The 26,203-nt window shown below is 35.8% G+C and overlaps 2 protein-coding genes across 3 annotated transcripts in view; one reads left to right on the top strand and one right to left on the bottom strand.

Moving 5' to 3' along the window:
• LOC133847805 (ubiquitin-conjugating enzyme E2 H) overlaps nucleotides 1-20,830 on the top strand; it is a 158,371-nt gene extending 137,541 nt beyond the window's left edge. The window contains exons 1-2 of one of the 2 annotated variants that reach the window (XM_062283036.1): nucleotides 13,490-13,845; nucleotides 18,940-20,830. In XM_062283036.1, coding sequence (XP_062139020.1) covers nucleotides 19,256-19,807 — 552 coding nt within the window. In that variant the 5' untranslated portion in view covers nucleotides 13,490-13,845; nucleotides 18,940-19,255 and the 3' untranslated portion in view covers nucleotides 19,808-20,830. Of the gene's footprint in view, nucleotides 1-13,489; nucleotides 13,846-18,939 lie in introns of those variants that run through there. The other variant, XM_062283037.1, reaches the window with a different exon arrangement.
• LOC133847678 (exportin-6) lies at nucleotides 545-12,456 on the bottom strand. The gene is made up of 11 exons (XM_062282859.1): nucleotides 12,055-12,456; nucleotides 11,302-11,825; nucleotides 11,049-11,204; nucleotides 9,201-9,583; nucleotides 8,934-9,133; nucleotides 7,402-7,832; nucleotides 5,384-5,933; nucleotides 3,950-4,119; nucleotides 3,677-3,886; nucleotides 2,403-2,829; nucleotides 545-1,359 (listed from the first exon to the last, which is right to left on the bottom strand). Exons 1-11 carry the CDS (start codon nucleotides 12,055-12,057, stop codon nucleotides 1,282-1,284), a joined length of 3,132 nt encoding a protein of 1,043 aa, XP_062138843.1. The 5' UTR covers nucleotides 12,058-12,456; the 3' UTR covers nucleotides 545-1,281.
• Nucleotides 20,831-26,203: the final 5,373 nt, after the last annotated feature.

A 26,203-nucleotide genomic window follows, 5' to 3' on the forward strand; every position in this document is an offset into this window, starting at 1 on the left:
AATGCGTGCTAATAATTTGATGTATGTATTTGCTTAATATACCCTATAAATTTGAGTTCTTTGCGTAATTCAATGATTCTTGAGCAAAACAAGTCTCTAAATAGACTCAACCCATGTGAACTCAGCATTTACCAAATGCAGAAACATGAAATTTTCATAATTGGGATGTTTTTTATGTAGAAATCAAATTTAATTTAAAACGATTTGTTTTTGGAACATATTCTTATATAATTTTCCATTTTCAGCATACCAACTAAATATACTGAAAATTTCAGGATACTTGTACGTCTCTTGATAAAGATTTGTACTTTATTTTTCTCCACTCTAAGTTCCCAATATTTAAAAGACATTAACGTTTTTTATTTCATATATTTTATTGGTTTTTCATTCACAAAAAAATGCATTTGGAAAAAAAATATAATAAAAATGAAGTGTCTTCTCTTTTTTGATCTTTCTTTTTTTGTGAATTAAATCGAATTTGCATTTTGAATTTGAATTTGGGGATTTGGGTTGACAAGAAAGGAATACTTAAGATTACGCTAAATGATGTTGTTGTTGTTGTAACGAAACGTGTCGATATATGCATATATCTAATCTGAACTTTGTTTGCGATAATAAATTAAATGAATGCAATTAAGTGCTGCTGCTGTTGTTGTCAATTGTTTTGATGATGTCGTCATCATCAAATGCTTCAATAATTTATGCGAAGTATTTTAAATGTTTATGTAGTATGACTTTTATCGAATTGCGTGTGTGTGTGTGTGTGTGTATGGATTAATAATGTAATTAAATAATGCATAATCATAATTAAGAATAGTTATAGTAATCATAATTACTAGATTAATGTAGGTTTCTTTTATCTTTTCTCTTGTGGTTTGTGTTTACGGAATCGCATTACAAGCTAAACATTGTCTTTTATAAATTGTTTTTGTAGATCGCATTTGTATCATCATATGGACCATTTTGCCCCATAACAAAAAACGGAACACACGCCAACAAATCTAAACATAGAAACTGAGCACGAAAGAGACGGAGACAGAGACGGAAACGGAGGCAAAAATAAAGAGCACAACTATATACAATTCAAAAAAAAACAGAAAAGAGAGCGAAGCACAAAATAAAGAGACAGAGATATACTAAAATATAGAGAAGAGTGAGCACGCGATTTGTGGTTTGGTTCCATTTTGTAGGGTGTCTTGTAGTTGTGTAGTGTTAGAGTGTTGTTGTTGTTGTTGTTGATGTTTGTTCCGAGTGATATATGTCCTATATAACGTCCTTAGCCTACGTGGTTTCATTCAGATGCGCACACTGCGCATCCTGCATGAGCTGTGTAAGTTTCTGCGTAAACGTTGGAATGTCCTGCGAACAAGAAAGAGAGAAAAGTTTAGTTTTGGATACTTCAAAATGGAATTACATATACAATTTAGAAAACTTCAATTTCTCCAGCTTACTTTTTATGTTTTAAGTATCACCTATTCAATTTTTAGAAAACGTTTTGTATTTAGGAATTATTAAATTTTAGAAAAATTCAAATCTCCAGCTTAGAAATAGCTCTAGTAACTCTTTTTATCTTTTGGTGTCACTTATGAAGTTTTTGAAAACATTTTGTATTTCGATTTGCTAATTTCAAACCTCTAAACACTTTGTAATTAGTTATTATTAAGTGTGGCAAATTTCAAATCTCTAGCTTCTAAATAACTAGTAATTACTTGTACATATTGGATAACTCTTAAAAAGATGGAATAAAAGTATTGTTTTTAGATATTATGAAGTCAAGCAAATTTCATTTTAACATTTTGTATATACATATTATTATTGGGACTGTCAAATCTCAAATCTTTAAACACTTTTTATTTAATATCTAGCTTCAAACCAGCTCTAGCAATTCTTTTTATATTTTAGGAATCACTTTTTTTTAAAGCTTTGTAGTTATTACAAAGGTCTTTGAGAAAATTTTGTATTTAGCTATTATTAAAGTTACAAATATTTCAAATCTGTAGCTTAGAAATAGCTCTAGTAATTGGATTTATATTCTAGTTATCACTAATAATGTTCTTAGAAAACATTTTGTATTTAGTTGCTATTAAATCCAGCAAATTTCAATTCTGTAGCAAATTTCTAGCTCGGAAACAAATATTTAGTTCTTGCAATTCATTTTATATTTTACTTAAGCTGTGTAGGAATCACATAAGAAATATTTTAGAGAGAATTCTCGACTTTCATTTAACTTAAGATGTGTAAGAATCACATAAGAAACATTAAACTATTAGGTATAAAAATTGAATATGAACTGAACAGATAGATTAGACGGACAGATTGACTAATTGGCTGCCTAATTGACTATCAAAAGCTGTACTACAACACTTCTACTATTAAAAATTCGATTTGATTTGCTTGCTTACAGTTGTCTGGCATATATCCTCGAGTGCACTTTGGGCCACCGGCAGCGAGGCATTGAGGAGGCTCTCGTGCAGTTGCCGTCTATCCACTTGACCCATGGCATAGAGGGCCTGTGCGATTAGATCAAAGTGCAAAGCACCTTCGCCACTTAGCAATAGATTGAGCAGCGCACGCTGAAACGATGCCAACAGTTGCTCCTTGAACAGGACACGCTGATACAATCGACTGCGTTCATTCACATTCTGCATCGATAAAAGGACGCTGCGCACATTGCTGGGATCGGTGCCACTCACAAGCATCTGGCCGTATGCATTCATTATGGCCATAAAGTTCTCCGGATGCAAATTGTCGCTGCAATTGGCGACGCCATTGCCATGGCCATTGCTCAATTGATTCTTGTAGAAGAATTGCCATTTGCAGGTCAGCACGCTGCAGAGGAAGAGGAGAAAAACAATGATTAGATTGATGAAGTATAGTAACTAACTGGGTGAAAGGTAACGAACATACTGTTAACTAACTTAGAATTAACTAGCTGAGAGTCAACTAACTTAATGTTAACCAATATACAGTTAACTTACATATTGTTAACTAACTTGCAGTTAACTAACAGTTATTTAACAGACAGTAAGCCAACAAACAGTTAACTAAGTGAGAGTTAAGATAACTCAGCTCACTAACTGAAGGTTAAATAACATACTGTTAAGAAACACACAGTTAACTCTCATACAGTTAAATTACATACAGTTAGCTAACATGTGGTACAATTAACTAGATGACAGTTAACTAACGTATTGTTAACTAACTCTTGTTACCTAACATACAGTTAACTATCTGAGATCTAACAGACAGTTAACTAACAGGCACTTTACTAATTGAAAATTAACTAACTTAATGCTTACTATCTCACAGTAAACTGACAGTTTACTAACACACAGTTAACTGGTGAACTAACAGAATTTCAACTAAAGTACAGCTATTTAACAGATCGTTAACTAACACACAGTTAACTAACTGATAGTGAACAAACAGACAGTTAACTATCAGAATGTTAACTAACGTGCAGTTATTTAACAGATCGTCAACTAACAGACAGTTATCTAAGAGTTATTTAGCAGACAATAAACTAACTGGCAGTTAACTAACTGACAATTAACTAACTGACAATTAACTAACATACTATTTACTAACAGATAGTTAACTAACATACAGATAACTTAAATACTGTTAACTAACAGACACACTTAACTAACACACACACACAAGTATTTCGCCTCACCTGTCGAATAACGCATAGAGCAAACTCGTGATTTCGCTGCTATCGGTGGCCGCATTCTGTTGCTGCAACAGCGGCAATATTTGCTGTGTGCTAAAGCTCAGGATGTTGGGCAACAGCGCCAACGATGCGCTTCCCGGTTGCTCCACAATCAGTTGAAACATTTGCAGCACCTTCTCCATCACTGCCAGTCGACTCAGCGTCAATTGTTCCCTACGGTTTAGAAAGAGTTAGCATGATAAAGCGAGAAAGCGAGAAAGAGAGGGGACTACTCACCTGCTGCTCACATCGATGAAGAGCGTTATCATCTCCTTGATGAACTGCGCACCCAAGTGCATCGGCAGAGTGCGCAGCATGCTTAAACTGAACTCGGCCACCGTGATGGCCATGGCAATGCTGCTCAGTCCATAGCTGTTGAAGATGATCAACGCCTTGTTCAAGATGGGCTGCCGGAAAGGAAAAAAAGCAAGAGTTAGAAGAAGTTAGTTAGAGTAAGAAACGTTATTTCTAATTACAATAAATATACTTCATTTAAGGGCTTAACTTGTGTCTCAGACTATTGCAAATAAATGACTACATAAGTAAACCATTTAAATTATGGCATTTATATACATACTAAAATTCCAAAGGGAAATCTCGAATGTCCTAATGTTTATGTTACACATTAAAAAAAAAACAATATTTAAATCTACAATACAAATACAAATTGTAGCAAAAATATCATTTCTATCTCAAATATATAAAATGAAATAGATTCAAATCCAAGCTTATAGTATATATAAAGAAATGCATAAATAAAAATATTGTTGAGCTACAAAATTACAAATTCCTAACAATTTAAAATTATGTATAACAAAACTAAACAATAATAATAAAATATTATTGAGGAAATACTATTAAATACACATTTAAATTCATGAGAAAATATTTGTAAAGTAATATTAGTAAACAGAAACAGTATTATGACAGTGTAGTTCATGAGTAGATAACTAACAGATAGTTAAGTAACATACTGTTAACTAACACACTATTAACTAACATACTGTTAACTATCTGACAGTTAAGTAACTGAAATAAATAAAATACTGTCAATACTACACCGTTAACTAACGCACTGTTCGCTAACACACAGATAACTAACAAACTGTTATTTAACAAACACTTAACTAATATATAGTTAGCTAACAAACTCATAACTAACTGACAGCTAACTATCTGACAGTTAACTAACTCGTTAATAAAGATATATGTATATGTAATCCTCATATTTGAGTTGAGGATTGGTTTATTTTTTTCTATTTGCTACCCTTGTGTTGTTAAGGTACTTTAAATATGCTGTAACTAAGTAAAAGTTAGCTAACCTACAGTTAACTAACAGATTGTTAACTTACTGATAGTGAACCAACTGACAGTTGACTAACATACAGCTAACTGACTGTTAACTAACATACTGACAGTTACCTTAAAGATACTTAACTAACTGTCAGTTAACAAACAGATAATTAACTGACAGTTGACAGACATAGTATTTAATTAACTGACAGTTAACTAACACAAAATTAACTAACAGACAGTTAACTAACAGACAGTTAACTAACAGATAGTTAAATAAAAGGTAGTCAACTAAACAGTCCAATGACAAATGTACTTAACTAATAAGTTAATTCAAAATGATTTTCGCTTAGTTCCTAGTCACGTGCAGTTGCTCACCTTAAATGTGGTGGCCAGCATATCCTTGGCACTGGCGCCCGTCGCCTTAAAGTACTCGATGAGCGCCGTAAATGTGCCCAGCAAATTGAGCGTGGCCGCCGCCACTTTGCTCTCGCCCGCTGCGGCCAAATCGAGTTCAACGAAATTCCTGGCCAACGAAGCGATATATTCACGGAGCATCCAGAGGCGTCGAGGATAATCCTGCTGGGGTTCCGGCACCGATTTCCATGGCAGCACCATGTAGCTGACGAGACTGATGTGAACGTTGATGCACACTTGTCGCGGCAGCTGGGCGCCGAGGCGTGGCCCCGCCTGCATTAGACTTTGGATCTCGGGTATGTCGAGCAGACACTTGGGTCGTATCACAGTCGCAATGAAGAGCAGCACCTCGCTGGCCGCCTGCTGAACGATCGGCGAGGCGGCCGACAACGAATTGTTGCACGCAAAGATGCTGCCCAATATGGCAAAGAGTCGATGCAGCAGCTGTTCGCTGTTCAGCGACTTGGACAGCGGAAAAATGCTGCGTATGGCCAATAAAACTTGAGCGTAACTAAAAAAGAATCACCGAAAAAAAGATTTACATTAATTTCAATTCAAATTAAAAATCTATTCAAAAGGATAAACTCGTAAGAAACAATGAAAAACCCATCCCAAAAAAAAAAAATGAGATCAAATCGATTACCTTTGAAACTCATTTGATTTAAAATATGATCAAAACTACAAATTGACTAATGTGTAACTTACTTAAATACAAATAAAAGAAATTTCAATTTAAATTCCCATCTGATTTCAATTCAAATTTCAATCCTCAAGTTGACTGTCATGAAAATACTAATAAATCAAATTTCATAGACAAAAGAGCAAGCTATTAAATGCATTAAAAATTTAAAATCAACAAGCTGGTTTCTATGCAACTCTTTCAATTCAAATCCCAATTATTACAAAATCTAATTTTAACTGAAATTCCCATCTCATCGAAAAGCTAAAAGTTGGTGGCTATGTAACCCATTTCAATTCGAATCTCAAGCTTCAAGCTGGTTGCTATGAAATTACTATAAAGTCAACTCAAATGACATCATCGACAAAACACCAATCTAGCTTGCTGCTATGAAATACATTTAAATTCCAATAACAAGCTAAGCTGGCTTCCAAAAATTCAGTTCTAAGCATACTATGCTTCCATTCTTTCGTAAGCTGGTTGCTATGCAACTCAATTCAATTCAAATTTCAATCCTTAAGTAAAATCAAATTTCCTCGACAAAACTGCGAGCTCGCTGCTATGAAATGCATTTGAAGTTCAATAAAAAGCTAAGCTTGTTGCCAAAATAAACAAACGAAGTTTATCTTTGCCAGAGTTATTCCCTAGTTGCTATGCTTAACTTATTTCAATTCAAATCCCAATCCTAAAGCTGGCTGCTATGAAGTTACTGTGAAATCAAATTTCATCGACAAATACATTTAAATTTCAATAACAAGCCAAAAAATTCAGTTCTAAGCAAACTAAGTTTATCTATGTCAAAGTTATTCCAATCTCCTAGTAAGATGGTTGCTATGCAACTTTTTTTCAATTCAGATCTCAATCCTCAAGCTTGCTGCTATGAAATCACATCAACAGAACAGCAAGCTAGTTCGCTGCTATGAAATGCATTTATATCAATTCAATATGAAGCTAAGCTTGCTGGCAATAAAATTCAGTTCTAAGCAAACTAAGTTTATCCATGACAAAATCATTCCAATCTTCTAGTAAGCTGGTTGCTATGCAACTTTTTTCTTGCTGCTATGAAATCACATCAACAGAACAGCAAGCTAGTTCGCTGCTATGAAATGCTGAAATGCATTTATATCAATTTAATATGAAGCTAAGCTTGCTGGCAATAAAATTCAGTTCTAAGCAAACTAAGTTTATCCATGACAAAATCATTCCAATCTTCTAGTAAGCTCTCCTAAAGCTGGGTGCTAGAGAATTCCGTTCTATTTCCCTCTTCTAGTTTCTTTGACGCCCAACAACAACAACTTACAGGTTATCCAAATCAGTCTGAAAGCTCGCCTTGTCCGCATCGTGGCTGCCCACACGATTGCTGGCCAGGAGCTGCAGCGTTTGCAACAATCGATCCGAGAGCACTTGCAACTGGCTTTCCATTTCATCCACCACATCCGCTGGCGCCGTCGCCGTATCCATTAGAGGCGCCAATCGGACCACAGCCTGACACACGGTCGCAAAATCTCGCAATATTTCCCCAACATTGGCCATCTTCAGCTTTCGCGCCGCCTCATAGCAACGTCCACTGCCATGATCCAGCGCCAATTCCAGCGATAGCAAATACGTCTGTGGTCGCGACCAATGAGCAAACACTTGGGCAAACACAATGTGAGCACCGCGCGTGGTCGCCAACAGTGCCAGGCACTCGAAGCATTGGTCCAGGAACTGTTGCCACTCCGTTGTGGGTGTCTGAAAATATAAAGAGGGGAATGATTTTATCAGTATAGAGTTCTTAAAGAAATGTAAGACAAAAAAAACAAGTGAGAAAGCTAAGAAGCTAAGCAAAACAGTCCGCTAATATTTAAATATACCACAAAAATACTATAAATATACCATTGCATTTATTTGGTATATTTATATAGTACTACACTATGAATATACCACAAAATTACAAAAAAAAATTAAGGAAGGCCATAATTGGTACATTACTAAATATAAAATATACCGAAATTATATACCAAAAATGTCTAGAATATTTCGTATATTGATATAGTACTACATTCAAAATATACCAAAGTCTTTAATAATTAAGCAGCAAATATTATTTAAAGAATACTTTCTATTACAGCTTCATAATGAAATTCTTTTAGAGTCAAATCGAACTGATGTCTTAATTTTTAATTAGAGCTTTATGCTTATAAGCATAAATATTATAATTTAATTTGGCTTCATTTTGAAGTTTGATTTGCAATTAAAAATTACAAAGCAGCTTGTAAACTTAATATTTCAAATGGTTTTGGGCTAAAAACTCAAATGAAGTGTGAGTCAAATTTGTATATGCGAACTTATTGTGAATATGACTTTTAGAAATCATAGTTGACACAATGTGCCAAAATTGTCGTAATGCTCATATCTCAAAAATAACTGTATAATTAATTAATCAAGAGCAGCCTAAATTGATGGCATCGACAGCCAAAGCGTAGACTAAGCTAATTTTGCTGTTAATCAATTAAGATTAAAACATTGCAATAAATAAGAATTCGGCTTAACTTTGAAATTTGATATTCAATTAAATAACGCAGTAGAATTTAAAATTTAAATGGAATAGATTTCAAAGCTAAGCTTTGTGAGACATTTAAACTGATCTGCGATTGAACATTCAATGGCAACTATGCAAAAGCGAATGGAAGTCATAGAAAATGAATTTAATCTGATCTGTGATTGAACATTTAAACTATGCAAAAGCGAATGGAAACTATAGAAAACTACTTTAAACTAATCTGCCATTGAAAATTCGGAACTATTGAAAAAGAATAGAAATCAAAGCAAACTAATGCTAAGAATACGCACATCATCCTCCATCAGTTCGTTGTCGAGCAGCTCCAGCTCCGGTTTGTTGATCTCGAACTGTGTGCGTCGCATAATCTCATCGACCAGCTTCATCATGACATCGCCATGATAGGCGGTCATTCTTGTGGGCTGCTGTGCAATCACTTTTATAATAGGCGTCCAAATGTCCAGTTTCTCGGTAAAATCCAGAGCACCGTGCACTATAAAAAAAATATGAAATATTTAAATTGATTCTTTTATAAAAGATTATCAGATATCAATTCTCACATTTGATGGTGCAGCGATAGAGTTGATCGAGAAATGATTCAAGCATTTCATTCTCCTGCAGCAATTTGCCCGCATATTTTGTGGTATAGAGACGCAACAGTTCACGAAACTTATCGCTATACATTTCACTTTGCTGCTTTGTCGTATTGTGCTGCTCCAGCAATCCACTGACGCCGTTCATCAAGGTGCCCGCATACGGCAGCGGTTTCTGCAAATACAACAGCTCATTCAGCACCGAGAGCGCTGCCAGCGAGATTGGCTCTTTATCGTGGCGCCATTGCGATAAGTCGAGTATGCTCATCAGGAAATACTCAGAGATCAGATCGGTGCGTATCCAGGAGACCAAATGCTGCACACAGCTCAGCAGCTCCAGCACAGAGGAACTGCAAAATGCAAATACCAAAAGTGTGTATTAGTATATATTGTTGAAATTAAAATTGATGGAAAATTCTTAGATTAGTTATGAATAACATCTTAATTGAAATACCAAAAGTGTTATTTGGTATATTGCTAAAATTGAAATTGATGATTTATTAAAAGAGGAACCACTTTAGAATTTTCTTTTTTTTTTAATTTAACAGCTTATCTTGTTAGGCAATTAAAAAACGAAAAATATCTAAATTGAAATACTAAAAGTTTGTTTTAATATATTGTTGAAATTCAAATTGAGAAAAACTTTGTGGATCTTCTTTTTAGAACTGTACTTTTTGAACACTTAACTTGATAGACAATTCAAAACACGAATTAAATTAGTAACCTTGAATTCGTTTTGAATAACATCTAATATGACTTATCAAACTGTTAACACTATCCAATTGGAATCACAGTCCAATTTAAATTCTTAGTTTCAACTCATTTTTAATAGCAACAAATTTGCAAGTTTTCGCTTGCCAACAAGTTATTTAGTTATCAAAATTGGCAACAATATAAAGTAGCTACTGAAGAGTTATCTAGCTGATAAGTTATACAATCTCTGATTGGAAAGTAATTTCCACAATAATTATACACGTGGTGGCTAACAAGAAATACTGCATTTTAAGACCTGCTTTTTCTTATAAGCATTTCTAATCAGTTGCTTAATTAGGAATTTCTAAGTTAAGAAAGTATTTGAGGAACATTTTACTTTATAGCAGGCTTTCAAGTGATTATAACTGCAACTTTTGTGGGATTTAAAGAACTGTGTTTTTTTTAACATTTGAAATTAAACATTTAAATTATTATTTTATGAATTTATTGAAGCCTTTAGAGGTTTAAAAGGATCTGCGTTTAATTTGCTATTGGTGGTATAATCATCTGGTTTAAGAACTACACTTAATACTAACAAAAAAAAAAGGTGAACTATATAAAATGCTTACTGTTATTAACGTATCATTGAGGCCGCTAAGCAAGATGTGTGTGTATTTCCCCTTAAAACACTATTTCAACTATGATTTGCTTAACTGCTTCACTAGCAACTATCCGTAAAATAGACAGGATTTAACAAGAACAGCGTTTAGTTCGGCGTTAGTGGTATACTCATCTCATTTAGGGTCCACACTCAATAAAAAAGCTAAACTTTATCAAATTCCTATTGGATTGGGCAACATTAAGGCCGCTAAGCGAGATGTAACTATGATTTGCTCATCTTTCACTGGTAACTATCCGCAAAACAGGCAGTAAACCGCATATATTAGTGGCAACTAACTTAAATTATTCGATAACTTTCATTAACATGCAATTGAGGCCGCTAAGCGAGATGTGCTTCCCCTATAACCACTATTGCAACTATGATTTGCTCATTTTTCACTGGCAACTATCCGCAAATTAGTGGCAGCTAACTTAAATTATGGTGTGACAGCTAATACATACCTTAATTGATTGTCATTTGGCAGCGCTGTGGTTAGACTGAAGTCCATGAATGTGCTCGGTATGGTGGTTTGAATGTCTTTGCCATTGATATGACAGACGGCGATTAACAGATATTTGGTGACCAGATCCATAACATCGGGTAAACACATGGAAATGCTACACACACACACACAGACACACAGAACGAGTGTGAGAGAGAGGGGAAGACATGTGGATACAATGGATAAATTGACAGAAGGCATTCCAAACTTACCACAGCTGAAAGTATTGCTTCCATTCGCTATTGAGATCACCACGATTGCTGACCACCTCCTCGGATGTGACGCGCAACAGATTGATGCCCAAGGCGAATCGGGTCTTTGTTAGCTCCATGCAATGCTGCATATAATTGGGATCCAGTTCGGGAAACTCGCGTTTCCCCAACAACGCGATCAGCTGTGCCAATGTGTCGCGATGTCGTCGCGCCCCGCTCAACACCGATAGCTGGGCATAATTGTGCCACAACTGTTCCCGCAACAGGGCGCGATCCGCTGGCGTCAATTGCGTCCAACGTCGGGTGATTGTGTGCTCCAGGGTTGAGGTGCTGAAGAACCAAAGGAATTGATTCTCCGTGAAACTGTTGCTCGCTGTGGCAACCCGTAAACAGAGTTGCCATGCCTCCGGTTGCGATTTGAAGGCCAGCAAATTGGTTTCAATCTCACGTTTGCGTGCATTGCTCGTCGTTGGCTGGTAGAATTCATTCAACAGCACTTCCACCGACGTCATCGATGCGGCGTGCTATCAGAAAGAAGGGAAAAAAACATATGACGCATTTTGTGGTGTGTGTGTGTGTGTGTGGCATAACTCTTTTCATTTTTTGTGATTTGATTATTAAGGCTAACGCCCCATTGTCGCAGTCGCAGTGGCAGCCGCAGCCTTATTTTTCTTTTTTGGCTTACTGGTTAGCCTTAGTAGACCAAGAGAGAGTGTAAGCGAGCAACAGAGAGAGAGCGAGAGGGACACTTACCATTTTTGTTTAGCGGTGTGTGCGCTCGTCTTCCCCCCTCCCTTGATCCAAGTGGGTATGGGTGTGTGTGTGTGAGTGTGTTTGTGTGTGGTGTGTTGTGATGTGATGTGATGGTTTTTGTGCTCAGTGCTCAGCGGTGATTGGCGGTGGTGGCGGCGACGGTGGCGGCGGCGTTCTATGCATCAATCAGCAGTCGTTGATTGCAATAAATCTCATGATTTTTGCATTTGAATTTTAGTCTTTTTTCTATTTTTCTTTTTATCAATCTTTTCCTTTGTGTATATACGACTTGCACATATCGGCAGTGTTGCCAGTGCAATTCGGCTTTAGCGTTGCCACATCCGTTGCAGCACTCCTCTGCACACTTTTAACAGCACGGTGAACGGTTAACAGCAACCAGTATGCCAATCACTGTTAACGCTAGCAAAAATTCAAAATAAAATAATATACGATAATTTAATTTACTCAAAATAATTGTTTATGCCTCCGAACTTTGACTTGCAGCACAGCTTGCTGTTTTTAAATTTTATTTTTACTATTTAGTAATAAAGCTGCGTACCTAGATTTCTTAAAAAGGCATAATTTCCAGTATTTTATATGAATCTCTTGGTATTTAAATACTAGTTTACCCATTTCATAACGTACACTTAATTAATTCGTATTTAATTGTTTATAATTAACCACACTACAGCAAAATGCAAATAATATGACTAATAAATGGAGCGATTAAGGCAGTTCTCACAACACAGTTATTTGCTTCTTAAATTCATATTGAGAAATAAACTAAAACATGGTGAGTATAATTGCGGTAAAAATAGCAGTATATTTGACTAATATTTTATAAATAACATGATGATGATCATTAAATTTTGTTTTATTATATGATTTATTTATTTATTATATGATTTATTTATAATAAAATAATAATTGCTATACTCAAAAAAAAATAAGTAATTTTAACTTATGCTTCTACTAGGCCAAATAAATGTTAATAAAATATATATTATTTATCGCATTTTCATTTAAATTTATAAAAAAAAAAAAAACACAAATTTCAGTTATGCGGTTGCGCATTTAAAGCAATTACTTTATTGCTTTACCATGTCTACTTTCATATGTACCCATATTATTAAATTTATTATTATATTATTAAATATATATTAAATTTTAGTGGGTAATTAATTTCCTTTATAAAGATAAGCTCATAGTCTAACAAATACTTTCAAATAAAAACATTAGTTTTAATATATATTTTTAATAATAATCCAAGTAATAAAAATTATTTGTATATTAACAGCTGATGTTTTCCAGTCCACCAATTGGTTTTAGAAGTGTAACCAGCTGTGTAAGCGGTATTTCTGGCAAGAAATAGTGCAATTGAAACAAGTGATTTACGGTCACACTGCTTATCAGCTGGAAAACCGAATGCGAGTACCAGAGAAACAACGGTTGAAGACGAAAGAAAACGAATGGAGCGATAGCAAACGCAGTGCACCAATTTTTTTTTAGTATGTTGAGCAGGCATTAAACAACTATTAATTATTAACCAATTGTCGCTGTCGTAACGAAAACGTAAGAAAAACGCGAAAGCAAAAACAACAAAATAAATAAAATGCACAGGCGGTCGGTGCATACAACTATGTGGAGAAGTATCGAAGCGTAAAAATCAAAGGCGGCAGTCAGCCAACATCAACAACAACAACGGCAACAGCACCACAAAGTCATCACCAGCCACACAACAGCATCAGCAGCAACAATAATACAACGGAGAAAACATAATAAAACTAAAAGGTATGGCCCATGGCCAAATGAAATGCACAAATACCACAAAGAAGAATTACACTTGAAGTTTAAGTACATATTTAATAGCAAAGGTCTTGCAAATGAAATGCAATGTCTGCGCATGTTTGTGTGTGTGTGAGTGTGCGTGCGCGTGTAAATGCATTCTCATGGTGGGGGCGGGGGTGCGTTAGGTATTGGAATAACAATAATAACAACAACGACAGTTGCATGTAAGCAGTTTTAAGTGTGCCCAGCTAAAAGATCGACGATTCTAACTCTTTTACTCTTACGTATCCACATTGCACATTTATGCATGTGTATTGTATGCGTGTGTCACAAGCCCTTGCAGTTTTGTTTTGCCTTCTGACTCTCTCTCTCTGTCACTCGCATTGTTTGCAGGGCGAGAGAGAGAATGTTTCGTGCATTGCTAAAATAGCCATTGTAATTTCGTTTTTGTTCTTTCCTTTTTCGCTATTCTTTTTTTGGGCAGAGGCACTTGCATTTTGAAAAACCGTTATGTGTCTGCGGTTTGTATGTGTGCGTATCCTTGTGGCTTTCTTTATGTCTGCTTTGCGTTTACATATGAAGTGTGTAACTGTTATCAGCAAAAATAAAAAACAAAAACTTGGGTCGGAAAACAATGGCCGTCCAGCACTCACATACATACATATGTACATAAACTTTCAAACTGTTTTTTTTTTTTTGACAACGTTGCTCAAAAACTACAATTGTATATTTTAATACCCCTTACTTGTAGCAGGGTGTAATAATTTCGTGGTCAGCTAAATCATTATTCAAACTACATACATATGTACATATTTTAGTATATTTTTGTTCGTTCTCCGACAACTTGCTTTGTTGGGTATTCGGGAGTCGAGCAACTACGCTCAAAAGCAGCTTAGTTGTTAATGCTTAATCATAGATGTGTGATATTCGTGTATTGGTAGCATTTCTTCGCCTCTTCTTCGTGACTATTGGTGCTCTGCTACTACGCACTTTGCTTTGCACGCTTATTGCGTTGTGTTTATGATTTCTTTTCCCTTTTTTTTTCTTTGGCTTTGGCTTTGCCTTTGCTTTTGCGTTTTAAATCTTATCAGCAGCACTCTCACACACACAAACACATGCGCACATACACACATACACGTTGCTATAGAAATGTTAACGAAGCACAAAGCTAAAGCTCTTCAAAAAAGACTTTTTAACATTTTCAACTGCCGTTGGCCTTAGCCCATTTCCCTTAGCTTCCCCTTCCCTGCTCCACCCGCCAATTTATACCCTTTTTTGCATGCCTCATTATGCACTTTAATGCGCAGTCAATGACCGTGCGACCTATGCGGGGATGTCTGGCTGTATGTGTGTGTGTGTGTGTGTTAGGTGGATCAGAGTAAGAATAGTAGGATGAGGAGGTGTCACCCACTCAGAAATGCATGAACAACGTTTATGTGGCAGCTTAACGTGACTAACCGAAGTTTTGCCCGTACACACACACGCATACTTATTTAATGTACGTGTGTGCATTTGACCCCATTAGGTTAGCACTTAAATCAATTCCCTTGCATTTAGTTTCGTTACCGGACTTCAATTCCTAACAACTGCACTGCATTGGGCAGGTCAATGGTGATGTGATGGGCGGGAGAAAAAGTAATAGAAGCAACGCGTGTGTGCGTCATTGCGAATTAACACCAAACGTTTATTTTTTCGTTTTTGTTTTGTTTTGTTAGTAGTGTTGGCAAATGAAGGGCATTGAAAGCTTCGGCGTTGCTCGGTTGTGCTCTTTGCTTTGTTCCGCCTGCGTGTATGTGTTTTTGTCTCTCTCACTCGCTCGTTCGACGTGTGTGTGTGTGTGTGTGTGTGTGTGCGCGCGCGTTGCATTTGGCGTCGTGTGTGCTTTACAGCTGCTGTCCTTGATTATAGCTTTTCTTTGCTTTGGCAGAATTGTGGACTACTCGCTTGTTGTTGTTTCTGTTTTTGTTTTTGCTGTTGCTTTCTGCTGCCTGCTTTGCTTGCAGCTCTTTCGCCTAATATTTGTTTGTATAGTTTTGCTGCTGCTTCCACTGTTGTTATTGTTGTTGTTGTTGCTGCTGGTGTTTTTGTTGTTTTGGCTTTGGCTCTCGCTTTGTTATTATGATTTTCTTTGTACATGTGCTTTGTGGGGGCCTCTCTTTGTGTCCGTATTCTCTCACTCTATCTGCCTGCTGTTGTTGTTGTTGGTTCGCCCTCGTTCTCAGTTCTGCCAACTGCCAGAAAAAAAAACAGTTTTCGATGCAAGCACTGAAATAAAAGCTAAATACGCGTAGTCAACAATCATGTCATGCACTACAACGAGTATGAGAAAAAAATCGCATTTTATTAGAGCTTTATTTTATTGCAATAATAGAGTTTGATAGTGAATGTTTTCAAAATTAAGTTAGTTTAGAGTGTTTTTCGTTCGACAAGACGAACTTGTGCTTGTGATAAATCGATAAGCTTGAAATTTTTGGCAGTAATTACTTTCGATACGATAGATACGTTAATATTAATTAAAAATTAGTCCCAAATCCAAAATTGCAGCAAGCTGCAAGGCATTAGAGTCAAAAAAAGCTAGATTTGACTGAAATAAAGCGCAGTTAGCAACACTGTGGCCAGCAGGTTGGCGCGTCGCGCTCTCTCGATAAACTTCGCTTGCGCTCTCTATCGCTCTCGTTCTCAATGCCTGCCTGCGCTGTGCTCTCTCCCTCGCAGTCACCGTCGCCGTCGCTTGCGTCGTAGTTTGCTTGTTGTGTCGTCGTCGTCGTCGTTGCTGTCGCTGCTTGTGCTGTGTGTGCTGCTTCTTATGCTGCTTTCAGATGTTCGTGTGCTTGCTGCGCTGCTCGCTGGGGGCTTCCAAACTCTGTTGCCAGTTAATTTTCAGTAACTAGTTGAAGTAGACAACACACACAAAACAGCAAAATAAAATAAAAACGGAGCAAAATCAAAAGGCAAGAAACAGCAGCAGCAACAACAACAAAATCGACTCCAAAAATTAGCAAAGTAAAGAAGAAAAAAAACGCAACAAAAATCAAAAAGCAAAGCAAACGCAAAAAAAAAACAAAAACATCAGCAGCAGCTCCATGTTATCTCTTGTTTTGTGTGTATGTGTTTGTGTACGTGTGTGTGAGTGTGCGTGTTTTTGTTGAAATTGTTTTGAAAAAGTTTCGTAATTATCTGAAAATGCAATACAAATGAATTGCAGTCAGCTGCGTGTGTCTCTTTATGTGCGTGTGTTTGGCTTGTGAGTGTGTAGAGCAGCCACAGATAGAATATAGAGAGAAAGCATGCACAGCAAAAAAAAAACAATTTTATTTTCATTTCATTTTGAAATTTGCTTTCTTTTTGCCCAACAAAATATTAAAAATACATATCACACACATGGACGTCGTATATACACACACATATGTATGTGTATGTGTATCTCAATATGTGTATTGTGCCATCATTATTAGACAGTCACGGTCCCCCACAGCAACAACAACAAATACAACAACAACAACGACGGCGACAGCGATATGTCTTGAAACAAAATTGCAGCTGAGTGTCATTTGGTTAGTCAGGCAACGCTGTGTTGCTCTTGTTGTTGTTGTTGTTGTTATTGCTTGCTGCTGATCTTCCAGAGCTGCGAGAGCGTGGGCTACACACTCACACACAATTAATACACACGGACACAGAGAGACCAACACACAGCTGAGAGACCAGCAACAACAAACAAAATCCACTGAAAAGCAACGCAAATAACAACACTCTATGTGTATGCCTGTGTCTGTGTGTGTGTGTGTGTGTGTGTGCGTGAATACAGTGAAACTTAGCAAAGAACAAGTAACAAAATTTCATTTCCAATTGAAAAAAGCTCCACTGTAGTTAGAGTGTACACAAACAAAAATAAGAAGAGAGTCACAACCAGAGAGAGAGCGAGCGAGCGAGAGCCGAAGACATTTGGAATTAGCTCATCCCAGCAGTGAGATAGAGAGCGCATGTGAGCAAGAGAGCTCAGAGAGCTTGACCAGCAACAACAGCAGCATTTTACAGTGAATGCTGGCAGTTAAACGTCCAGTTTAGCTGGGGAACTTAGCACAAAATATACATACATACATATGCACACACACATGCCTGCGAAATTTTTGAGTTGAAACAGTTGTGGTTTTAATAATGAGATGAAACAGTGCAAGAATATGCCAAGTGATTAAACTTTTTTGCGTAGTTTCTCCGTGTGTTGAACAATTTTTGTGCGCACTGTATATTTGTTGATATTTTGCAACTGTTACGGGGGTTGTTTCGCTTACACACAGTCACACTCACTCATACATATGTACGTAGTCATTCCCTCACTTGCTGGCTCACTCTTACTCAGCAGGCACAGCCAGAGTCAGCCAATAACATTAAACAGCTGAGCTTGTTTGGAAACAAACAGCCGTCTGCGCTCCCCCTCCGTCCCCACACCCCCTCCACCGTTCACACGCGCAAAATGATGAACACAGAACAACAACAACAGCAACAGCAAAAATATATAATGGGTGAAACAATTGAATTTGAGAGTGCGAGAGCGTGCGTCTGCGAGTGCGAGTGAGCAAGATTTGGATATTTCCATTTTTGTTCAATGCCTGATTGACAGTCAGCCTGAAAGTATGCAGTGTGCAAAGTGTTGCAATTGTCCTTGGATGCGTTTTGCTTGCCCTTTTGCTACTGAGCGAGCACTTACTTCCCCCCCTCTCGTACAAGTCCACCACCCACAGAGTGATGGCAGGGAGAGCGCGAGCGTGAGTGTGAAAGAGAAAGAGAAAGGGTGCTAGTGGGTGTCAGCAGCAGCGACGTCACGCTTTGTTGTTGCTATTGCGGCTGCATCATGAGCTGCGCTGCTTGCTGCTTGCTGCGACGCTGACATAGTTTCGTTTTGATATGGGACAGTGCAAGTGCGAGCGAGACAGCAATGTTATTTGACCTACATTTCAGTTCATAGGCAAAAGATGCAGCAGCAGCAGCAGCAGCACAGCATGCCTGATAGCATTGATAACGCACTTTATATAATATACATACACATGTGAAAAGTCATTTAATTGAAAGTTGTTTTCTTTTTGTTGGTTTATTTTGCAGACGGGACAGCAGCAGCTGGGAAACATTTTCAATGAGTGTGCGGCCATAAAAGGAAAACGCGAGCGGGGAGCAGTTGATAATAACAACAAAAACAACAAAACACTAGACAACAAATAAACAAAAAACAAACAGCAAAACAAAACACAACACAAACAGCAATAGCAACAAAAACAATCACCGCCTTAGCCTTAGCCTTAGTGGATACAACGAGAAGTAGGAGACCAAAAGACGACACTACAAACAAAAACAACAAAAAGAGAAACTAAATCTTAACTTAAATTAACCATATTGTTAAAGCAAAACACGCAAATCAAAGATGTCCTCGCCCAGTGCTGGTAAACGACGCATGGACAATGACGTCATCAAGCTAATTGAATCAAAACACGAGGTCACCATCCTTGGCGGCCTCAACGAGTTCCATGTGAAATTCTTCGGACCCCAGGGCACGCCCTACGAGGGCGGCGTATGGAAGGTGCGCGTCTATCTGCCCGACAACTATCCCTTCAAATCGCCCAGCATTGGGTTCGTGAACAAAATCTATCATCCGAACATTGACGAATCATCGGGGACCGTTTGCCTCGATGTGATCAATCAGGCCTGGACAGCGTTGTACGATCTGTCGAACATCTTTGAATCGTTTCTCCCACAGCTGTTGACATATCCCAATCCGGTGGATCCCCTGAATCGCGATGCCGCCGCCCTCTATCTCCACGAGCCGGCGGAATATCATCGCAAGGTCGCCGACTATGTCCAACGCTATGCGACCGAGGATGCGCTGCGGGCGGCGCAGCAGGAGAGGGAGAGCAGCGACAGTGAGTCGAGCATGTCGGATTATAGTGAGGATGAGGCCCGAGATATGGAGTTATAATATCGGTTTAACTGGATAACTGTTTAGATGGAGAGATGCAGAGAGCCAGAGAGAAAGGGATGGAGAGAGGGAGAGAGGAGTAACAATCAGATTATCGCCTAATTAATAATTTCGAAAATGCAGATAACAAACATTAATTATGATATATAGATATATATATATATATACATATATAAAGAACGTGATTCGATGATTGCGCAGATCGTTCAGATTTGCGCACACATACTTATAAATAATACACACACACACCCACACACACACACGCATATATATATAGTATATCTCTATATATATGTATGATATGTATATGTGCATGCATATATGCATATATATTTATTTATTAACGTAAGCAACAAAAGTTTGAAACAATTCTTAGTAATATAGCAATTAGTAGCTGATAACAACAACAACAACAAACAGATTAATAATTTTGAATTGAAATCTAACGCAATTAAATGGTTCTAAAAAGAAAAAATTACAAAAAAAATATAGAAATATATAAGAGTACACACACACACACACCCACACACACACACAGACTCACATAATCAACCCACTTGACGAGGAGAAGAAAACAGAAAAGTTTCGGTCAAATGCATTATTTGTTATCCTAATATTATGATTATTATTATTATGCTTATGTTAAAATTATATAATTATCTAGGCAACTAAATGAACTGTGTGTTAATTAAAAAAAAACAAAAACAAAAAAACAAAATGCAATAACTCACTTTTTACTTTTACTTTCTAATCTCTTCATATTTATTTCCCCCTTAAAATTTCACACCTTCAATTTTTTTTTTTTGTTTGTTAAATAAGTGCGATGGAACAGAACTAGAAAAGCAAAGTTAAACAAAGTTCAGTTAATTAAGTAAAGAGAAATCAAATTATTCATAATAATATTTAAAATAAATACACACAGATTTTCAACTAATTGTATTTTATCGTGTAGAGTTGTGTATTCTAAGTAGTTGTGTTCAACTTGATGATGATAATGATTTACCGACTTTTTGTATATACAAATAAAGAATTACCTATAATATAACTATCAAGATTTTTCCAATTTTCTCTTCGCTCTGCTCCTCTTAAGATTTTAGATACAGTGTTGTTATTTTTTTTTTTTCCAATCTACAAGTTTTTCTTTTTTATGAATACACAACTCTACACACACACACACACACACACATACATATACGAAGTGTACTTGTAGAACACACTGTTCACATTTTGGGATCGAATTGTAGTTGGTAAAATAGTGAGCATATAACCCTGAGATGGTTTTTAAGCGAATCAAACAAACAAACAAAGCAAAACAAAACAAAACATTTAAAAACAAGTAAATCTAAAACGTAATTTTTAACATACTATATATACATAAATATATATACTATAATTATGTATTGTGCTAACATTAACAATATTTTATGCTTAAGTTTAACAAACAACAAAGTGTTTATGAAAAATGATTATGTAAAAATAAAAACAGCAAAAACAACAAGAGTCAAATGAGTTTTTATTTGAGCAGATTCGTTAAATGATTTCACAAATGGTGTAGAAAAGTATTTTAACTTTGTGCAAGCAGAAGGAGGTATCTCTAACCCTATAAAGAATATATATTCTCCGTCTGTCTGTCCGTCCATCCATATGAACACCTTGATCTCAGAGACTATAAAATATAGAGCTACTATTTTTTATGACATCACTTTTAATGTTTTCCCGCCGATTAAGTTTGTTTCAAATTTTTGCCACGCCCACTTCCGCCCCCGCAAAACAAAAAATATATTATATTAAGTGTAATTTTAAAGCTGGAGTCGCCAATTTTGGTAAAGACACTAATAACTATAGTATTTATGATTCCTGCGAATTTGATTGCGATCGCATAAAAATTCTTTTTAAAGAAATACTTTTGTATGGCAAAATACGCCTACTGCAATTGGGAGTTATTTGCTTTAGCTGACAATCTGGTATATTTTGCACTCTATGGTATATTTTGAATGTATTACTACGTCAATATACCAAATGTAGTCTTTGATATATTTTATATATGAATTTGGTACATTTTACTATATCAATATACCAAACATAGCCCTTGGTATTGTTTAGTATTTGTTGAGGTATATTATTTTGGTATATTTTAAGTATAATACCACACTATTTTGCTTTTGTTCAAAATTGTTACCGGGTATCTCATAGTCGAGCACACTCTACTGTAGCTTTCTTACTTATTTAAAAGTAGTACAACACCGATATACCAAATATGCCATTCGATATATTTTTAGTATATTTGCGGTATATTTTATGTTATATTTATATTGCAAAAATCTGCTAAAAGTATACTTAGTATTTTATGGTATATTATTTGGTATATTTATATTACAAAAGGCTGCCAAAAGTTTACTTAGTATTTTTGTGGTATTTTATTTGGTATATTTATATTGCAAAAATCCGCTAAAAGTATACTTAGTATTTTTGTGGTATTTTATTTGGTATATTTATATATTTCAAAAATCTGCGAAAAATTGACTTAGTATTTTTGTGGTATTTTATTTGGTATATTTATATTTCAAAATGGGTAGCGCGTATCTAAGAGTCGACTGTAGCTTTCTTACTTGTTGTATACATAAAATTATTTAATATTTTTGTAATTATTTGCTTAAAGACTGTAGCTTTCTTACTTATTTTTATATATTATATATACATTTCAAAGTTTAAATTAATTTCTCAAAAAGAACCAAAAATACCTAAAGCTTTCAAATAACGTGCAACTTAAAGTCGCAAAACTGTTTCAAACTAGCGAAAGTTGGATTATCTTAAATCTCGGAACTTCCCTAATTGAATCCGTCGTGGAATTATGCAAGTAAGTGTGTGTTCGAGTTAACCCCGATTTGTGTAACCTCAATCTCGATATACCAAATATGTCATTCGGTGTATTTTTAGTATTTTTTGTAGTATATTATTTGGTATATATACATATATTGTAACACACACTCGACTTTAGTTTTCTTACTTATTTTTTATATGCAATTTTTTTTTAGATTTTAAATAAGTTCTTTAAGGACTGTATCTTATTTATTTCTTTTTATATATATAAATTATATATATAAATGTTTTAAATTTTAAATTAGTTCGTCAAATAGAAACTAAAATATCTAAACCTTTCAACTAACAAGCAACTTAAAGCTATTTTGAAGTCAGTCAGTCGTAAAACTGTTTCAAGACAGCGAAAGTTGGATTATCTTAAATCTCGGAACTTCCCTAATTGAATCCGTCGTGGAATTATGCAAGTAAGTGTGTGTTCGAGTTAACCCCGATTTGTGTAACCTCAATCGCGTTTTGGTTGAGTCCCCACCACTGAGATATACCGTTAAGTATGTCCTTGTTTTGTCAATAAAAAGCAAGTCCTACCCTATTAGCATGTCTAGTGGCTCTATTTTTGCCAAATGCGAAACTGACATTGTTGACGGGTTTTTTCTTTTGTCAACACTCATTCACACACACACACACACACACACACACAGACACACATTTCTTCACATTTCGTTCGCCTTGGAAACTTGAGTTTGTTGATTGGCTCAAGAAGTCGTTTCCCTTTTGTTTTCATTTCCTTTTGATTTTGTTTCCTGCTCCTGCTCGCATTCCACAACGTGTCCCAGGACCACTTCGCAAAATCGCTCTTTTCGCTTTTTTTTGCCCAGTTATCATCCCAGTCGCAACAACAAACAACAAACAGCAACAACAACAATTATTATGGGTATCTTATCTTAAATAAAAAGATCTACACAACAAAACACGCAATTAAATTTTTTTTTTTTAAGTGCGACAGTGAAAAGTTTGAAAACCACGAAAAAGAAAGAGAATAATATGAAAACCTAACAAAAGCAGTTTTAACTTGATCGATTAAGTTGTTATATAAAGAGGGAAAGTGGACTATAAATTAGTGCAAAAGTCTATAATTGTTTTATAGTCGAAATAACCGATAAAAGTTCTTTAAAATGGCTGCTTTAAAGTGAATTGAGTAAATAGGGTTGTCACGTTTAGCAATTGTATGTTAATCTAGTATTACAATAGGTTGAAAGTATTTCATTGTATGTGCATCAAATAAATTCTGTGTTCAAGAATGCTTTACTTTTTGGTCATGTTTCTTTTTCATCTTCAGAATAAAGTAAGATTTTTCATTGTAATAAATAAAAAGCGTGAATAGAGTTGCCAGGGTATTTTTTAGTAAGATAAAAACAAAAAGTAAAAGCGACCAGTTAAATATTTCCACTATTCAAAATCCAGTTCAAACATATATTGCAAGTGCTTAAAGTGTGTAGAGTTGCCAACATTCCGAATAGGTAAATTTATTTCATCTACAAAAACAACTATTATCCGCATTAAAGATTTTTTTTAGTAAATAGGGTTGCCAGGTGCATTAAATTATGTAAATTAGTTTTTCTTTTTTGCCACAAAATGTGTAGAGTTGCCAACATTTCACAAATTATTAGATTAGATACTTTATTTTCAGCCACGGAAATAACTTTAGGATCATAATATGATCATCATATATAGTAAATAGGGTTGCCAGGTGCATCAAATTTTGTACTTAAGCTTTTTCTTTTTTCCTAATACATGAATCCACACACAAAAGTTTATGCAATTTTAGTGTTTTCATGTTATGTCCATGACTTGTATGGTTCACTTTTTGGTCATTTTTCTTTTTCAGAATAAAGTAAAGTGAAATAAAAAGTTTATTATAATTCTTCACTTGTAAAAGGTTTCCATTATTCAATATTCACTTGAAAGATCTATGGCAAGTGCCTTATATGTGTAGAGTTGCCAACATTCCACAAGTTATTCACATCAAATTAATTTTAGCCACGCAGAGCAAATATTACATGCACTTAAGATCATATGTATATTATATGTAAATAGAGTTGCCAGGTGCATCCAATTATGTAAATTATTTTGGTCCTACTTTTTCTTATAAATGAATCCTCACACAATAGTTAATACAATTAAGTGTTTTAGCCCGCACAGAGTTGTCAAGCTTTCCGAAATCGACACGTACTTAAGATCATATACAGTTAATAGGGTTGCCAGGCGCATAAAAACGATGTAAATTAAATTTTGTCTAAAAAATTAATCCTCACACAATAGTTTATACAATTTTAATGGATTGGTCTGCACACACGTTAATGCACTTAAAACCGAGTCAAATCCGACATTATTTTTTTATTTTTATGTAATAATTAGTTAAATTATACAGCAAAGAAGAAAAGTACCAAATTAAAATCCGAAACTCACACAAATTTTGATCTGATAACGATAATGTTTTGAGAGAGAAGATCATATACAGTTAATAGGGTTGCCAGGCGCATAAAAACTATGTAAATTATTTATTTTGTCTAATAAATTAATCCTCACACAAAAGTTTATACAGCACATTCAGAAAACAGAGTTGTCAAGTTTCTCACACACGTTAATGCACTTAAAATCGAGTTGAATTCGAAACTCACACAAATTTTGATCTCATAACGATAATGTTTTGAGAGAGAATACGCGTAATTTAAAAGTTGCGATCGATAGGGTTGTCAAGTCTTCTAATTTTGTTGTATGAAAAGCACCGTAACGTGACCGTAACCTCTGACCTGGCTGGCTGCAGGACACCAGTGCAAACTAATGTCTGTGTAACAGGCAAAGGCCAAGAGAAGCCCAAAGGTCCTAAAATAAAAAAAAAAACATTGCAAAAGGGTTGCCCAACGAGATAACAGATAAAAACACATGTGTGTGTGTGCATGTGTGTGTCTTTGTGCATGTGTGTGTGTGTGTGTGTAGTCTAGACCTTTGCAGCGGTAACACCCATTATATTTGTTGTTGTTTGGGGCAACGGCAAATCAACAAATTATATCGCAAGCTACGCCCCACATTGTTGCATACTTTCGAGCGCAACATTTTTCACACACACACACACACACACATGCACACACATACATGTATAGTACACATTTATATTTGTATGTAGTACATAAATTCCTGCTCACATTTGCCATTTGTACTGAGCACTAATAAAATTATAGTACCCAAAACAGATACCGACAATAAATGCGAGCAAAAAACAAACATAAAGCATTCCATTCCATTCCACCATCTTCTTCTTCTTCGTCTTCTTCTTCAAATGGGGGGGTCTTGAGGTCTTGATAACTCCCATTCGAAGGCATATTCATTCATTGGGGCTCTCGATGAGTCCATCAACTCGTGCAATTGCGACGATTTACAATAAAGTTTTTGCATGAGTAAACAACACATTACTTTCGTAATGGCATCGGTTAAAGTTGGTCTTAGCAGCGGGTTTTGTGTCTTAATGATTACACTCTGAGAAATCGGGGAAGCATATACTAAAGTGAGCAAGCCATT

Source organism: Drosophila sulfurigaster, chromosome X, assembly GCF_023558435.1.
Source record: "Drosophila sulfurigaster albostrigata strain 15112-1811.04 chromosome X, ASM2355843v2, whole genome shotgun sequence".
NCBI lineage: Eukaryota > Metazoa > Arthropoda > Insecta > Diptera > Drosophilidae > Drosophila > Drosophila sulfurigaster.

Coding starts and splice junctions, on each gene's coding strand:
- LOC133847678 (XM_062282859.1), bottom strand. Junction 7,833..8,933: donor ACGAACTGATGGAGGATGAT/GTGCGTATTCTT, acceptor TTATATTTTCAG/ACACCCACAACGGAGTGGCA. Junction 3,887..3,949: donor TTCATCGATGTGAGCAGCAG/GTGAGTAGTCCC, acceptor TCTAAACCGTAG/GGAACAATTGACGCTGAGTC.